Source organism: Bombina bombina, chromosome 2 (genome assembly GCF_027579735.1).
Source record: "Bombina bombina isolate aBomBom1 chromosome 2, aBomBom1.pri, whole genome shotgun sequence".
NCBI lineage: Eukaryota > Metazoa > Chordata > Amphibia > Anura > Bombinatoridae > Bombina > Bombina bombina.
In genome coordinates, this window is record NC_069500.1 from 212853257 (window position 1) to 212872154 (window position 18898).

At 39.7% G+C, this 18898-nt stretch overlaps 1 protein-coding gene across 2 annotated transcripts in view; it reads right to left on the reverse strand.

The window, feature by feature from the left end:
• The window catches only part of TMEM167A (transmembrane protein 167A), a 132663-nt gene that overhangs the window by 50636 nt on the left and 63129 nt on the right, over positions 1–18898 (reverse strand). Inside the window, exon 1 of one of the 2 annotated variants that reach the window (XM_053701468.1) lies at positions 3447–3536. The exons of the other annotated variant lie outside the window; for it this stretch is intronic. Within the exon in view, the coding sequence (XP_053557443.1) occupies positions 3447–3530 (84 nt within the window). The 5' untranslated portion in view covers positions 3531–3536. Of the gene's footprint in view, positions 1–3446; positions 3537–18898 lie in introns of those variants that run through there. 2 annotated transcript variants of the gene reach the window in all.

Here is an 18898-nt window from a genome sequence, read left to right on the forward strand (position 1 = left end):
AGATAAAATAAAACCCCAGCCCCTGTTCCAGAACTGGAACTGGCATAAATACTCCAGCCAACTCTAGATCTGAAACACATTTCAGAAATGCTGAGCCTTGCTGTGTCAATTGGGACACGGGAAAGAAAAGAATCTCTTAGCAGGAGGCCTTAACTTGAAGCCAATTCTGTACCTTCCTGAAACAATGTTTCTGAAACCAGAGATTAAGAACGGAATTGATCCAAATTTCTTTGAAGAAAACGTAATCTGCCCCATACCAGCTGAGCTGGAATAAGGGCCGCACCTTCATAGGTACTTAAGAGCTGGCTATAGGATTCTATAAGGCTTGGATATATTCCAAACTGGAAATAGTTTCCAAACTGATACCGCTCCTGAAGATGAAGGATCAGGCTTTTGTTCCTTGTTGTGAGGAAAGGAACGAAATGATTATTTACCCTGGAAGAAAGGGAAAGCAAAGTTGACTTAGAAGACATGTCAGCATTCCAAGTTTAATCCATAAAGCTTTTCTAGCTAAAATAGCTAGAGACATATACCTGACATCAACTCTAATGATATCAAAAGATGGTATCACCAATAAAATTATTAGCATGTTATAGAATAATAATAATGCTATAAAATTATGATCTGTTACTTGTTGCGCTAAAGCATCTAACCAAAAAGTTGAAGCTGCAGCAACATCCGCTAAAAATATAGCAGGTCTAAGAAGATTACCTGAACATAAGTAAGCTTTTCTTAGAAAGGATTCAATTTTCCTATCTAAAGGATCCTTAAATGAAGTACTATCTGCCATAGGAATAGTAGTACATTAGCAGGAGTAGAGACAGCCCCATAACCTTAGGGATTTTTGTCCCAACAAACTCTAATCTGTCAGATGGCACAGGATATAATTTGCTTAAACGTCTAGAAGGAGTAAATAAATTACCCAAATTATTCCATTCCCTGGAAATTACTTCAGAAATAGCATCAGGGAGATAAAACACTTCTGGAATAACTACAGGAGATTTAAAAACCTTATTTAAACGTTTACATTTAGTATCAAGAGGACCAGTATCCTCTATTTCTAATGCAAATAACACTTCTTTAAGTAAAGAACGAATAAATTCCATCTTGAACAAATACAAAGATTTATCAGCATCAACCTCTGAGACAGAAACCTCTGAACCAGAAGAACCATTATCAGTATCAGAATGATGATGTTCATTTAAAAATTCATCTGAAAAAAAGAGAAGTTTTAAAAGACTTTTATGTATACTAGAAGGAGAAATAACAGACATAGCCTTCTTAATGGATTTAAAAAATAAAATCTCTTATGTTATCAGGAACACTCTGAAAATTAGATGTTGACGGACAGCAACAGGTAATGTAACAGTACTAAAGGAAATTTTATCTGCATTAATAAGTTTGACATGACATGCAATACAAATAACAGCTGGAGAAACAGATACCAAAAGTTTATAGCAGACTTAGCTTGGTAGCTCCAGCACTGTGCAGTGATTTTCCTGTAGTAACTTCTGACTCAGTTGCAACGTGGAACATCTTGCAATATGTAAAAGAAAAAAACAACATATAAAGCAAAATTGATCAAATTCCTTAAATGACAGTTTCAGGAATGGGAAAAAAATGCCAGTGAACAAGCTTCTAGCAACCAGAAGCAATAAAAAATGAGACTTAAATAATGTGGAGACAAAAATGACGCCCATATTTTTTAGCGCCAAAAAAGACGCCCACATTATTTGGCGCCTAAATGCTTTTGGCGCCAAAAATGACGCCACATCCGGAACGCCGACATCTTTGACGCAAAATAACGTCAAAAAATGACGCAACTTCCGGCGACACGTATGACGCCGGAAACGGAAAATAATTTTTGCGCCAAAAAAGTCCGCGCCAAGAATGACGCAATAAAATGAAGCATTTTCAGCCCCCGCGAGCCTAACAGCCCACAGGGAAAAAAGTCAAATTTTTGAGGTAAGAAAAAATATGATAATTCAATGCATAATCCCAAATATGAAACTGACTGTCTGGAAATAAGGAAAGTTGAACATTCTGAGTCAAGGCAAATAAATGTTTGAATACATATATTTAGAACTTTATAAATAAAGTGCCCAACCATAGCTTAGAGTGTCACAGAAAATAAGACTTACTTACCCCAGGACACTCATCTACATGTTTGTAGAAAGCCAAACCAGTACTGAAACGAGAATCAGTAGAGGAAATGGTAAATATAAGAGTATATCGTCGATCTGAAAAGGGAGGTAAGAGATGAATCTCTACGACCGATAACAGAGAACCTTATGAAATAGACCCCGTAGAAGGAGATCACTGCATTCAATAGGCAATACTCTCTTCACATCCCTCTGACATTCACTGCACGCTGAGAGGAAAACCGGGCTCCAACTTGCTGCGGAGCGCATATCAACGTAGAATCTAGCACAAACTTACTTCACCACCTCCCTTGGAGGCAAAGTTTGTAAAAACTGATTTGTGGGTGTGGTGAGGGGTGTATTTATAGGCATTTTAAGGTTTGGGAAACTTTGCCCCTCCTGGTAGGAATGTATATCCCATACGTCACTAGCTCATGGACTCTTGTTAATTACATGAAAGAAATTATATCCCCAGTTTACAGAAAGCATTCAGCGACTTTGTCTGGCACAGAAAACGACCTAAAATCAATGCTAAAATTATGCAATCTCCCAAATACCAAGGCGGCCTAGGAATACCTAACATCTCTCTCTATAGACAAGCCATCTTTTTACAAAGAATAGTAGACTGGCACATACACTTTCACCATAAGCGATAGGTACATCTAGAACACTTAATATCTAACGCCTCTCACTTGGGGAGACAGTGCTGGAGTATGGAGACGCCAAAAACCACTCAATCCCACATACCCCCCATGGTGACAGAAACCTATGCTATGTGGGAACATGCTTTGTCCCATAACATATATATTTCATCCAAACCATCCCCGTTAACATCCCTTATTGAAAACAAGCAATTTTCACTAGGACACAACATCTCCCACATCATACCAGATAGTAGTATCCGTGATCTCACCATACATATGATTTCATCCAACGAGAAAGTCCTCTCTCAATCTGAGCTAGTGGAAAAGGGATTCATATACTTTTATAACTGGTACAGTTATCATCGTTTACATCAATATATTACCCGCCATGAACATTACAGAAACATAAGACCCTTAACGAATTTCGAAACTCTTTGTACTCGAACTCCCCCCTAATACACACTCTCTCAAAGATATATAAATTGTTATCCACTAACCCTCCAGGTTATATACCTCCATTTATGGAGAGATGGGAAGATGACCTAGGAGTTATAGTCCTCCCACAAAAATGCTTATCCATCTTTCAGAGCATAATTAAATAGTCAGTCTCACTTTCAGTAGTGGAAATTAACCTCAAGTTATTACACAAGTGGTACCTTACCCCTCGAAAACTCCACCGCTTATTTAACCACAGATCAGACCATTGTTGGCGTTGCGGCCACAAGGGCAGTGATGAGGCGCACATGTAGTAGTGGTGTAACACGATCCAGATTTTCTGGAGAACCACCATAGCAGAGATGGAGAACATTTTAGAAACCACATTCCTTCTAGACCCACTAGTATGGTTGCTAGGCTACCCACCTAAAATCAAATACAAACCCTATTATAAATTATTTTACATTATGACAAACAGCGTCAAATACTTAATAGCCAAAAATTGGAAAAGCAGAACTGCTCCAACATTAGAAATGTGGTGCCGCCGGGTATCGGAATTTCTAGATCTAGAAGAATATTTCTATATGGTAAATGATAAAATGGATACATATGCAGAGATTTTGGCCACATGGGACCACTATCTAGAGATGAAATCTAGCAATGGGTTATACCCTTAAATAGACTACAGCAAAACCAATTTCATATACTAACTAGCCTTAAGACAGATATAAATTTTTAAAAATTGAACTTAACAAGCTTGTGTGGATGAGGTCAAGCAGCACCTTCCTCTTTCCCGGATACCCTTCTTCACGTATACGTACTTTCCCTTCCTAAACCTCTCTATAACAGTAATACCTCATTTAACTTGAGATTATATAGAGGTTTATTTCTTCTTTATTGTTACTGTTGGTTATTATGTAAAATTCAACTGACAATGTTGCTGCACTAAAGGGAGCTGCGTCTCCCACATTGCACCAAATATGCCTATTTTCCAATAGTCAGTTTTAAAAAAAAAATTAAAATAAAATGGCATCACAGATAAAATGATTGGCATGTTGAAGCAAGAGAACAATGCTAGACAAATCAGGATCCATTTCCTGTTGCGCTAAACTTTCCAACCAAAAAGTTGATGCAGCTGCAACATCAGCCATAGAAATGTAAGCCCTGAGAAGATAGCCAGAATATAAGTAAGCTTTCCTTAGATAAGATTCAAGTTTCCTATCTTAAGGGTCCTTAAAGGAAGTACTATCTTCCATAGGAATAGTAGTACGTTTGGCAAGAGTAGAAATAGCCCCATCAACTTAGATTGGAGTTTTGGGAAAAGATCCCCAAATTGCTGGCAAAGGATTCAATTTTTTAAACCAGGAAGGAGGAATACAAGAAGCACCAGGCCTATTCCATTCCTTAGAAATCATATCAGAAATAGCATAAGAAACTGGAAAAACCTCTGGAGTAACCACAGGAGGTTTATAAACAGAATTTAAACGTTTACTAGTTTTAGTATCCAACGTAATCAACACCTCTTTTAACAAGTGACGAATATACTCCATTTTAAATAAATAAGTAGATTTGTCAGTGTCAATATCTGAGGAAGGATCTTCTGAATCAGATAGATCCTCATCAGAGGAGGATAATTCAGTATGTTGTCAGTCATTTGAAATTTCATCAACTGTATGAGAAGTTTTAAAAGACCTTTAATGTTTATTAGAAGGCGGGGTAGCAGACAAAGCCTTCTAAATCGCATCAGCAATAAAATCTTTTATATTCACAGGGATATCATGTACATTAGATGTTGAACAAACAACAGGCATTGTACTATTACTGATGGATACATTCTCTGCATGTAAAAGCTTATCATGACAACTATTACATACCACAGCTGGAGAAATAATCTCCACAAATTTACAACAGATACACTTAGCTTTGGTAGAACTGTTATCAGGCAACAGCATAGCCCTCTGACATATAAAAAGGCAAGAGGCATATAGGAATGGGGTTTTAAATAATGAAATTATTTGGTGCCAAGTATGACACACAATGACATTTTTTACGCTAACAACATCCGGAAATGACACACTCACGTCATTGCAGACGCAACCTTGTGCAAGGAAACTCGCCATCAACTAAGATGCCAGAAATGCCGAATTTGCGTTACAATACATATATTTAGAACTTTATATTAATACATAAAGTGCCAAACCATAGCTGAGAGTGTCTTAAGTAATGAAAACATACTTAACGAAAGACACCTATCCACATATAGCAGATAACAGTTTCAGTACTGGTTTGGCTATCAGTAGAGGAAATGGAATATAAGAGTATATCGTCGATCTTAAAAAGGGAGGTAGGAGATGAATCCCTACTACCGATAACAGAGAACCTAGGAAAAAGATTTCCCACGAGGAAAACCATAGAATTCAATAGGCGATACTCTCTTCACAACCCTCTGACATTCACTGTACTCTGAGAGGAATCGGGCTCCAGCCTGCTGCGAAGCACATATCAACGTAGAAAACCAAGCACAAACTTACTTCACCACCTCCATGGGAGGCAAAGTTTGTAAAAACTGAATTGTGGGTGTGGTGAGGGGCGTATTTATAGGCATTTTGAGGTTTCGGAAACTTTGCCCCTCCTGGTAGGATTGTATATCCCATACGTCACTAGATTATGGACTCTTGCCAATTACATGAAAGAAAATAAAGTATTCGGAAAACACAAGTGTTACATTAAGTTTACTACAATCAATGTCAGGCCACCTTTTCCTTTACAGCTCTGCTTTAGAAATATTTATATCTTCAGGAAACAAAAATAGAGCAAGAATAAAAGAAAGTAAGGAAAAAAAACACAACTAAAAAGGAGCACAAAGTGCTACGATACTGTTCTAGGTACAATTAAAAAACATAATTTATGTAAGAACTTACCTGATAAATTCATTTCTTTCATATTAACAAGAGTCCATGAGCTAGTGACGTATGGGATATACATTCCTACCAGGAGGGGCAAAGTTTCCCAAACCTTAAAATGCCTATAAATACACCCCTCACCACACCCACAAATCAGTTTAACGAATAGCCAAGAAGTGGGGTGATAAGAAAAAAAGTGCGAAGCATATAAAATAAGGAATTGGAATAATTGTGCTTTATACAAAAAAATCATAACCACCACAAAAAAGGGTGGGCCTCATGGACTCTTGTTAATATGAAAGAAATGAATTTATCAGGTAAGTTCTTACATAAATTATGTTTTCTTTCATGTAATTAACAAGAGTCCATGAGCTAGTGACGTATGGGATAATGACTACCCAAGATGTGGATCTTTCCACACAAGAGTCACTAGAGAGGGAGGGATAAAATAAAGACAGCCAATTCCTGCTGAAAATAATCCACACCCAAAATAAAGTTTAACAAAAAACATAAGCAGAAGATTCAAACTGAAACCGCTGCCTGAAGAACTTTTCTACCAAAAACTGCTTCAGAAGAAGAAAATACATCAAAATGGTAGAATTTAGTAAAAGTATGCAAAGAGGACCAAGTTGCTGCTTTGCAGATCTGGTCAACCGAAGCTTCATTCCTAAACGCCCAGGAAGTAGAAACTGACCTAGTAGAATGAGCTGTAATTCTTTGAGGCGGAATTTTACCCGACTCAACATAGGCAAGATGAATTAAAGATTTCAACCAAGATGCCAAAGAAATGGCAGAAGCTTTCTGGCCTTTCCTAGAACCGGAAAAGATAACAAATAGACTAGAAGTCTTACGGAAAGATTTCGTAGCTTCAACATAATATTTCAAAGCTCTAACAACATCCAAAGAATGCAATGATTTCTCCTTAGAATTCTTAGGATTAGGACATAATGAAGGAACCACAATTTCTCTACTAATGTTGTTGGAATTCACAACTTTAGGTAAAAATTCAAAAGAAGTTCGCAACACCGCCTTATCCTGATGAAAAATCAGAAAAGGAGACTCACACGAAAGAGCAGATAATTCAGAAACTCTTCTAGCAGAAGAGATGGCCAAAAGGAACAAAACTTTCCAAGAAAGTAATTTAATGTCCAATGAATGCATAGGTTCAAACGGAGGAGCTTGAAGAGCTCCCAAAACCAAATTCAAACTCCATGGAGGAGAAATTGACTTAATGACAGGTTTTATACGAACCAAAGCTTGTACAAAACAATGAATATCAGGAAGAATAGCAATCTTTCTGTGAAAAAGAACAGAAAGAGCGGAGATTTGTCCTTTCAAAGAACTCGCGGACAAACCCTTATCTAAACCATCCTGAAGAAACTGTAAAATTCTCGGTATTCTAAAAGAATGCCAAGAAAAATGATGAGAAAGACACCAAGAAATATAAGTCTTCCAGACTCTATAATATATCTCTCGAGATACAGATTTACGAGCCTGTAACATAGTATTAATCACGGAGTCAGAGAAACCTCTATGACCAAGAATCAAGCGTTCAATCTCCATACCTTTAAATTTAAGGATTTCAGATCCGGATGGAAAAAAGGACCTTGAGACAGAAGGTCTGGTCTTAACGGAAGAGTCCATGGTTGGCAAGATGCCATCCGGACAAGATCTGCATACCAAAACCTGTGAGGCCATGCCGGAGCTATTAGCAGAACAAACGAGCATTCCCTCAGAATCTTGGAGATTACTCTTGGAAGAAGAACTAGAGGCGGAAAGATATAGGCAGGATGATACTTCCAAGGAAGTGATAATGCATCCACTGCCTCCGCCTGAGGATCCCAGGATCTGGACAGATACCTGGGAAGTTTCTTGTTTAGATGAGAGGCCATCAGATCTATCTCTGGGAGCCCCCACATTTGAACAATGTGAAGAAATACCTCTGGGTGAAGAGACCATTCGCCCGGATGCAACGTTTGGCGACTGAGATAATCCGCTTCCCAATTGTCTACACCTGGGATATGAACCGCAGAGATTAGACAGGAGCTGTATTCCGCCCAAACCAAAATTCGAGATACTTCTTTCATAGCCAGAGGACTGTGAGTCCCTCCTTGATGATTGATGTATGCCACAGTTGTGACATTGTCTGTCTGAAAACAAATGAACGATTCTCTCTTCAGAAGAGGCCAAAACTGAAGAGCTCTGAAAACTGCACGGAGTTCCAAGATATTGATCGGTAATCTCACCTCCTGAGATTCCCAAACTCCTTGTGCCGTCAGAGATCCCCACACAGCTCCCCAACCTGTGAGACTTGCATCTGTTGAAATTACAGTCCAGGTCGGAAGAACAAAAGAAGCCCCCTGAATTAAACGATGGTGATCTGTCCACCACGTTAGAGAGTGCCGAACAATCGGTTTTAAAGATATTAATTGATATATCTTCGTGTAATCCCTGCACCATTGGTTCAGCATACAGAGCTGAAGAGGTCGCATGTGAAAACGAGCAAAGGGGATCGCGTCCGATGCAGCAGTCATAAGACCTAGAATTTCCATGCATAAGGCTACCGAAGGGAATGATTGAGACTGAAGGTTTCGACAGGCTGTAATCAATTTTAGACGTCTCTTGTCTGTTAAAGACAAAGTCATGGACACTGAATCTATCTGGAAACCCAGAAAGGTTACCCTTGTTTGAGGAATCAAAGAACTTTTTGGTAAATTGATCCTCCAACCATGATCTTGAAGAAACAACACAAGTCGATTCGTATGAGACTCTGCTAAATGTAAAGACGGAGCAAGTACCAAGATATCGTCCAAATAAGGAAATACCACAATACCCTGTTCTCTGATTACAGACAGAAGGGCACCGAGAATCTTTGTGAAAATTCTTGGAGCTGTAGCAAGGCCAAACGGTAGAGCCACAAATTGGTAATGCTTGTCTAGAAAAGAGAATCTCAGAAACTGATAATGATCTGGATGAATCGGAATATGCAGATATGCATCCTGTAAATCTATTGTGGACATATAATTCCCTTGCTGAACAAAAGGCAATATAGTCCTTACAGTTACCATCTTGAACGTTGGTATCCTTACATAACGATTCAATAATTTTAGATCCAGAACTGGTCTGAAGGAATTCTCCTTCTTTGGTACAATGAAGAGATTTGAATAAAACCCCATCCCCTGTTCCGGAACTGGAACTGGCAAAATTACTCCAGCCGACTCTAGATCTGAAACACAATTCAGAAATGCTTGAGCTTTCACTGGATTTACTGGGACATGGGAAAGAAAAAATCTCTTTGCAGGAGGTCTCATCTTGAAACCAATTCTGTACCCTTCTGAAACAATGTTCTGAATCCAAAGATTGTGAACAGAATTGATCCAAATTTCTTTGAAAAAACGTAACCTGCCCCCTACCAGCTGAACTGGAATGAGGGCCGTACCTTCATGTGAACTTAGAAGCAGGCTTTGCCTTTCTAGCAGGCTTGGATTTATTCCAGACTGGAGATGGTTTCCAAACTGAAACTGCTCCTGAGGACGAAGGATCAGGCTTTTGTTCTTTGTTGAAACGAAAGGAACGAAAACGATTGTTAGCCCTGTTTTTACCTTTAGACTTTTTATCCTGTGGTAAAAAAGTTCCTTTCCCACCAGTAACAGTTGAAATAATAGAATCCAACTGAGAACCAAATAATTTGTTTCCCTGGAAAGAAATGGAAAGTAGAGTTGATTTAGAAGCCATATCAGCATTCCAAGTCTTAAGCCATAAAGCTCTTCTGGCTAAGATAGCCAGAGACATAAATCTAACATCAACTCTAATAATATCAAAAATGGCATCACAGATGAAATTATTAGCATGCTGGAGAAGAATAATAATATCATGAGAATCACGATTTGTTACTTGTTGCGCTAGAGTTTCCAACCAAAAAGTTGAAGCTGCAGCAACATCAGCCAATGATATAGCAGGTCTAAGAAGATTACCTGAACATAGATAAGCTTTTCTTAGAAAAGATTCAATTTTTCTATCTAAAGGATCCTTAAACGAGGTACCATCTGATGTAGGAATGGTAGTACGTTTAGCAAGGGTAGAAATAGCCCCATCAACTTTAGGGATTTTGTCCCAAAATTCTAATCTGTCAGGCGGAACAGGATATAATTGCTTAAAACGTTTAGAAGGAGTAAAAGAATTACCCAATTTATCCCATTCCTTAGCAATTACTGCAGAAATAGCATTAGGAACAGGAAAGACTTCTGGAATAACCGCAGGAGCTTTAAAAACCTTATCCAAACGTATAGAATTAGTATCAAGAGGACTAGAATCCTCTATTTCTAAAGCAATTAGTACTTCTTTAAGTAAAGAGCGAATAAATTCCATCTTAAATAAATATGAAGATTTATCAGCATCAATCTCTGAGACAGAATCCTCTGAACCAGAAGAGTCCAAAGAATCAGAATGATGGTGTTCATTTAAAAATTCATCTGTAGAGAGAGAAGATTTAAAAGACTTTTTACGTTTACTAGAAGGAGAAATAACAGACAAAGCCTTCTTTATGGATTCAGAAACAAAATCTCTTATGTTATCAGGAACATTCTGCACCTTAGATGTTGAGGGAACTGCAACAGGCAATGGTACATCACTAAAGGAAATATTATCTGCATTAACAAGTTTGTCATGACATTTAATACAAACAACAGCTGGAGGAATAGCTACCAAAAGTTTACAGCAGATACACTTAGCTTTGGTAGATCCAGCAGGCAGAGGTTTTCCTGTAGTATCTTCTGGCTCAGATGCAACGTGAGACATCTTGCAATATGTAAGAGAAAAAACAACATATAAAGCAAAATAGATCAAATTCCTTATAAGACAGTTTCAGGAATGGGAAAAAAATGCCAAACATCAGGCTTCTAGCAACCAGAAGCAAATGAAAAATGAGACTGAAATAATGTGGAGACAAAAGCGACGCCCATATTTTTTGGCGCCAAATAAGACGCCCACATTATTTGGCGCCTAAATGCTTTTGGCGCCAAAAATGACGCCACATCCGGAACGCCGACATTTTTGGCGCAAAATAACGTCAAAAATGACGCAACTTCCGGCGACACGTATGACGCCGGAAACGGAAATGAATTTTTGCGCCAAAAAAGTCTGCGCCAAGAATGACGCAATAAAATGAAGCATTTTCAGCCCCCGCGAGCCTAACAGCCCACAGGGAAAAAAGTCAAATTTTTGAGGTAAGAAAAATATGATAATTAAAGCATAATCCCAAATATGAAACTGACTGTCTGGAAATAAGGAAAGTTGAACATTCTGAGTCAAGGCAAATAAATGTTTGAATACATATATTTAGAACTTTATAAATAAAGTGCCCAACCATAGCTTAGAGTGTCACAGAAAATAAGACTTACTTACCCCAGGACACTCATCTACATGTTTGTAGAAAGCCAAACCAGTACTGAAACGAGAATCAGTAGAGGAAATGGTAAATATAAGAGTATATCGTCGATCTGAAAAGGGAGGTAAGAGATGAATCTCTACGACCGATAACAGAGAACCTTATGAAATAGACCCCGTAGAAGGAGATCACTGCATTCAATAGGCAATACTCTCCTCACATCCCTCTGACATTCACTGCACGCTGAGAGGAAAACCGGGCTCCAACTTGCTGCGGAGCGCATATCAACGTAGAATCTAGCACAAACTTACTTCACCACCTCCCTTGGAGGCAAAGTTTGTAAAACTGATTTGTGGGTGTGGTGAGGGGTGTATTTATAGGCATTTTAAGGTTTGGGAAACTTTGCCCCTCCTGGTAGGAATGTATATCCCATACGTCACTAGCTCATGGACTCTTGTTAATTACATGAAAGAAATTACACAACCCAAATTCCTGTTTAGCTGACATAAAATGTATTTGAAATGAAGATGAAATGTGATTTCCACTTTTCTTGTTGTTACACATCAACACTTTGGCTCAAAAATCTTTGAAACAAAATAAATACAATCTAATCTCCTGGGGGATTCTTAAGTTTCCCATTTTCATTTCAGGCCTCTTGTGTTATCGCTCGTCAGAGTGAGTTAAAGAATCTTTGCAGATGGGAATTATCTTATTTTCCATATCACTCTCCTTCTAACCCCTTTGCTAAGTCTCAGGGAATCTTCTTCCACTTAAGAACACTAATGCTCAGGAAGTATCTCAACCTTATCATGAAAAATAAAATAAAAATAAAAGTTAGAGAAAAGCTATAGTGATATAAGAGACTCTGAAATAATCTGTGCCAGGAGAAATATAGCTACATATTGACTCTTCTATTGTAGCTAACCATTTATACATCATGTATATAAGTAATTGTAAACTTTAATGAATTAAAAGCCCAGGAACAATAAATCTTAAAAACAGGGGCACTTTAATTCATTAAAGTTTACAAAGACGCTTATTTTTTAAAATAATTACCTTTGCGTTATGGTAAACATGCCAATACTCCGCCCGCATCTACTGCTTTCTTTAGCATACGAATTCGGCTTGCTCCAATCCTTGTGTGCCCCCTTTGGTGTCCAGCTCGTGGGGCACACAATGATTGGAGGAAGCCGGATATGTCATTCATATGCTAAAGAAAGCAGGAGATGCGGACGGAGGATCGGAATTATGTCTACCATAACCTATGGTAAAGTATTTTTAAAAAAATAAGCGTCTTTGTAAACTTTAATAAATAAGTGCCCCTGTTTTTAAAGTTTATTTCTTTGATCTTGGGCTTTAAGTTTCTAATCAATTTAATTTATCAAAAAAATATCTAAATTAGAACGGGAGGGGGAGAGAGAGAAAAAAAAATTATGCAATCTACAAAATTATCTAAGAACAAAATGTGTAAATTCTATGCATGTGCACATGTATAAATGTGAAAAAGTGCTCATATGAATGTCTTCTTTCTGCTAACTATATTGGATGAGAATCTCTACATATGCTGAATTTCCACATCAAATAAAGAAATATGCAGCCTGACTGCCTGGTTAAATAAAAAGCGATCATTTCCATATGTAATACAATTAGCAAAGGGATGACTTTAATTACCAAGCTACATGAGCAACTTTCTTAGAGGGCACCATCAGAAACTCAAACATTTGCGCTGATATAACCCCCCCCCCCAAAAAAAAAAAAACATACCTACAGTCTAAAGAACCTTTTAAACATTTTTAAATTAAAAAAAAGTGTTCCTGCCCTGAATAAATCTTGCCTTTATCAGACTTGTCCACCAATAAAGCTATGGTAACGAATAACCAGGTAATTAACAAAAATTAAAAAAAAAAAAGTAAGCCCTATATATTGGTTCCCAACCGAGGTGCAGAATAAAAAGGGACCCAAAACATTTATTTTGTGATTTAGAGGATGCAATTTCCAACACAATTCCAATTTAATTCTGTTAATAATGTGCTTTAATCTCTTGGTATCCTTTGCTGAAAAACATACCTAGGTAGGCTCAGGATCAGCAATGCACTAATGGGAGCTAGCTGCTTATTGGTGGCTGCACATATATGCCACTTGTCTTTGGCTCACTCAATGTGTTCAGCTAGCTCCCAGTAGTGCATTGCAGCTCTTTTAACAAAGGACACAAAGAAAATGAATTTGATAACAAAAGTAAAAAATTGGAAAGTTGTTTAAAAACATAATTTATGCTTACCTGATAAATTCCTTTCTTCTGTTGTGTGATCAGTCCACGGGTCATCATTACTTCTGGGATATAACTCCTCCCCAACAGGAAATGCAAGAGGATTCACCCAGCAGAGCTGCATATAGCTCCTCCCCTCTACGTCAGTCCCAGTCATTCGACCAAGAATCAACGAGAAAGGAGTAACCAAGGGTGAAGTGGTGACTGGAGTATAATTTAAAAGATATTTACCTGCCTTAAAACAGGGCGGGCCGTGGACTGATCACACAACAGAAGAAAGGAATTTATCAGGTAAGCATAAATTATGTTTTCTTCTGTTATGTGTGATCAGTCCACGGGTCATCATTACTTCTGGGATACCAATACCAAAGCAAAAGTACACGGATGACGGGAGGGATAGGCAGGCTCATTATACAGAAGGAACCACTGCCTGAAGAACCTTTCTCCCAAAAATAGCCTCCGAAGAAGCAAAAGTGTCAAATTTGTAAAATTTGGAAAAAGTATGAAGCGAAGACCAAGTTGCAGCCTTGCAAATCTGTTCAACAGAGGCCTCATTCTTAAAGGCCCAAGTGGAAGCCACAGCTCTAGTGGAGTGAGCTGTAATTCTTTCAGGAGGCTGCTGTCCAGCAGTCTCATAGGCTAAACGTATTATGCTACGAAGCCAAAAGGAGAGAGAGGTAGCAGAAGCTTTTTGACCTCTCCTCTGTCCAGAATAAACGACAAACAGGGAAGAAGTTTGGCGAAAATCTTTAGTTGCCTGCAAGTAGAACTTGAGGGCACGAACTACATCCAGATTGTGTAGAAGACGTTCCTTCTTTGAAGAAGGATTTGGACACAAGGATGGAACAACAATCTCTTGATTGATATTCCTGTTAGTGACTACCTTAGGTAAGAACCCAGGTTTAGTACGCAGAACCACCTTGTCTGAGTGAAAAATCAGATAAGGAGAATCACAATGTAAGGCTGATAACTCAGAGACTCTTCGAGCCGAGGAAATAGCCATTAAAAACAGAACTTTCCAAGATAACAATTTTATATCAATGGAATGAAGGGGTTCAAACGGAACACCCTGTAAAACGTTAAGAACTAAGTTTAAACTCCATGGCGGAGCAACAGCTTTAAACACAGGCTTGATCCTAGCTAAAGCCTGACAAAAGGCCTGGACGTCTGGATTTTCTGACAGACGCCTGTGTAACAAGATGGACAGAGCTGAAATCTGTCCCTTTAATGAACTAGCTGATAAACCCTTTTCTAAACCTTCTTGTAGAAAGGACAATATCCTAGCGATCCTAACCTTACTCCAGGAGTAACCTTTGGATTCGCACCAGTATAGGTATTTACGCCATATTTTATGGTAAATACTTCTGGTAACAGGCTTCCTAGCCTGTATCAGGGTATCAATAACCGACTCAGAAAAACCACGTTTTGATAAAATCAAGCGTTCAATTTCCAAGCAGTCAGCTTCAGAGAAGTTAGATTTTGATGTTTGAATGGACCCTGTATCAGAAGGTCCTGTCTTAGAGGTAGAGACCAAGGCGGACAGGATGACATGTCCACTAGATCTGCATACCAAGTCCTGCGTGGCCATGCAGGCGCTATTAGAATCACTGATGCTCTCTCCTGTTTGATTTTGGCAATCAATCGAGGAAGCAGCGGGAAGGGTGGAAACACATAAGCCATCCCGAAGTTCCAAGGTGCTGTCAAAGCATCTATCAGAACCGCTCCCGGATCCCTGGATCTGGACCCGTAGTGAGGAAGTTTGGCGTTCTGGCGAGACGCCATGAGATCTATCTCTGGTTTGCCCCAACGTCGAAGTATTTGGGCAAAGACCTCCGGATGAAGTTCCCACTCCCCCGGATGAAAAGTCTGGCGACTCAAGAAATCCGCCTCCCAGTTCTCCACTCCCGGGATGTGGATTGCTGACAGGTGGCAAGAGTGAGACTCTGCCCAGCGAATTATCTTTGATACTTCCATCATTGCTAGGGAGCTTCTTGTCCCTCCCTGATGGTTGATGTAAGCTACAGTCGTGATGTTGTCCGACTGAAACCTGATGAACCCCCGAGTTGTTAATTGGGGCCAAGCCAGAAGGGCATTGAGAACTGCTCTCAATTCCAGGATGTTTATTGGAAGGAGACTCTCCTCCTGATTCCATAGTCCCTGAGCCTTCAGAGAATTCCAGACAGCGCCCCAACCTAGTAGGCTGGCGTCTGTTGTTACAATTGTCCAGTCTGGCCTGCTGAATGGCATCCCCCTGGACAGGTGTGGCCGATAAAGCCACCATAGAAGAGAATTTCTGGTCTCTTGATTCAGATTCAGAGTAGGGGACAAATCTGAGTAATCCCCATTCCACTGACTTAGCATGCACAATTGCAGCGGTCTGAGGTGTAGGCGTGCAAAAGGTACTATGTCCATTGCCGCTACCATTAAGCCGATCACCTCCATGCATTGAGCTACTGACGGGTGTTGAATGGAATGAAGGACACGGCATGCATTTTGAAGCTTTGTTAACCTGTCTTCTGTCAGGTAAATCTTCATTTCTACAGAATCTATAAGAGTCCCCAAGAATGGAACTCTTGTGAGAGGAAAAAGAGAACTCTTCTTTTCGTTCACTTTCCATCCATGCGACCTTAGAAATGCCAGAACTAACTCTGTATGAGACTTGGCAGTTTGAAAGCTTGAAGCTTGTATTAGAATGTCGTCTAGGTACGGAGCTACCGAAATCCCTCGCGGTCTTAGTACCGCCAGAAGGGCACCCAGAACCTTTGTGAAGATTCTTGGAGCCGTAGCCAGTCCGAATGGAAGAGCTACAAACTGGTAGTGCCTGTCTAAGAAGGCAAACCTTAGATACCGGTGATGATCTTTGTGAATCGGTATGTGAAGGTAAGCATCTTTTAAATCCACTGTGGTCATGTACTGACCCTTTTGGATCATGGGTAAGATTGTCCGAATAGTTTCCATTTTGAACGATGGAACTCTTAGGAATTTGTTTAGAATCTTTAAATCTAAGATTGGCCTGAAAGTTCCCTCTTTTTTGGGAACCACAAACAGGTTTGAGTAGAACCCTTGTCCTTGTTCCGACCCCGGAACCGGATGGATCACTCCCATTAATAACAGATCTTGTACACAGCGTAGAAACGCTTCTTTCTTTATCTGGTTTGTTGACAACCTTGACAGATGAAATCTCCCTCTTGGGGGAGATAATTTGAAGTCTAGAAGGTATCCCTGAGATATGATCTCTAGCGCCCAGGGATCCTGAACATCTCTTGCCCAGGCCTGGGCGAAGAGAGAAAGTCTGCCCCCCACTAGATCCGGTCCCGGATCGGGGGCTCTCGGTTCATGCTGTCTTTGGGGCAGCAGCAGGTTTCCTGGCCTGCTTGCTCTTGTTCCAGGACTGGTTAGGCTTCCAGCCTTGCCTGTAACGAGCAACAGCTCCCTCCTGTTTTGGTGCAGTGGAGGTTGATGCTGCTCCTGTTTTGAAATTCCGAAAGGGACGAAAATTAGACTGTCTAGCCTTAGCTTTGGCTTTGTCTTGAGGTAGGGCGTGGCCCTTACCTCCTGTAATGTCAGCGATAATTTCTTTCAAACCGGGCCCAAATAAAGACTGCCCCTTGAAAGGTATATTAAGTAATTTGGACTTAGAAGTAACATCAGCTGACCAGGATTTTAGCCACAGCGCCCTACGTGCCTGTATGGCGAATCCTGAGTTCTTAGCCGTAAGTTTGGTTAAATGTACTACGGCCTCCGAAATGAATGAATTAGCTAGTTTAAGGACTCTAAGCCTGTCCGTAATGTCGTCTAGCGTAGATGAACTAAGGTTCTCTTCCAGAGACTCAATCCAAAATGCTGCCGCAGCCGTAATCGGCGCGATACATGCAAGGGGTTGCAATATAAAACCTTGTTGAACAAACATTTTCTTAAGGTAACCCTCTAATTTTTTATCCATTGGATCTGAAAAAGCACAGCTATCCTCCACCGGGATAGTGGTACGCTTAGCTAAAGTAGAAACTGCTCCCTCCACCTTAGGGACCGTTTGCCATAAGTCCCGAGTGGTGGTGTCTATTGGAAACATCTTTCTAAATATTGGAGGGGGTGAGAACGGCACACCGGGTCTATCCCACTCCTTAGTAACAATTTCAGTTAGTCTCTTAGGTATAGGAAAAACGTCAGTACTCGCCGGTACCGCAAAGTATTTATCCAACCTACACAGTTTCTCTGGTATTGCAACGGTGTTACAATCATTGAGAGCTGCTAAGACCTCCCCTAGTAATACACGGAGGTTCTCCAATTTAAATTTAAAATTTGAAATATCTGAATCCAATCTGTTTGGATCAGAACCGTCACCTACAGAATGAAGCTCTCCGTCCTCATGCTCTGCAAGCTGTGACGCAGTATCAGACATGGCCCTAGTATTGTCAGCGCACTCTGTTCTCACCCCAGAGTGATCACGCTTGCCTCTTAGTTCTGGTAATTTAGACAAAACTTCAGTCATAACAGTAGCCATATCTTGTAATGTTATCTGTAATGGCCGCCCAGATGTATTAGGCGCCATAATATCACGCACCTCCCGGGCGGGAGATGCAGGTACTGCCGCGTGAGGCGAGTTAGTCGGCATAACTCTCCCCTCGCTGTTTGGTGAAATTTGTTCAAATTGTACAGATTGACTTTTATTTAAAGTAGCATCAATACAGTTAGTACATAAATTTCTATTGGGCTCCACCTTGGCATTGGAACAAATGACACAGATATCTTCCTCTGAGTCAGACATGTTTAACACACTAGCAATAAACTTGCAACTTGGTTATAATCTTTTTTAGCAAAAACGTACTGTGCCTCAAAGAGGTACTAAACGATTAAATGACAGTTGAAACAATGAACTGAAAAACAGTTATAGCATCAAACTTTAAAACAACACAACTTTTAGCAAAGGTTTGTTCCCATTAGTAAAATAACAATAATTAAATTTGACATAAAAATTACAGAGCAACGTTTTTATTCACAGTCAATATAAAATTCTCACAGCTCTGCTGAGAGAATCTACCTCCCTCCAAAGAAGTTTGAAGACCCCTGAGATCTGTCAGAGATGAACCGGATCATGCAGGAAATATAAGAGTAACTGACTGGAA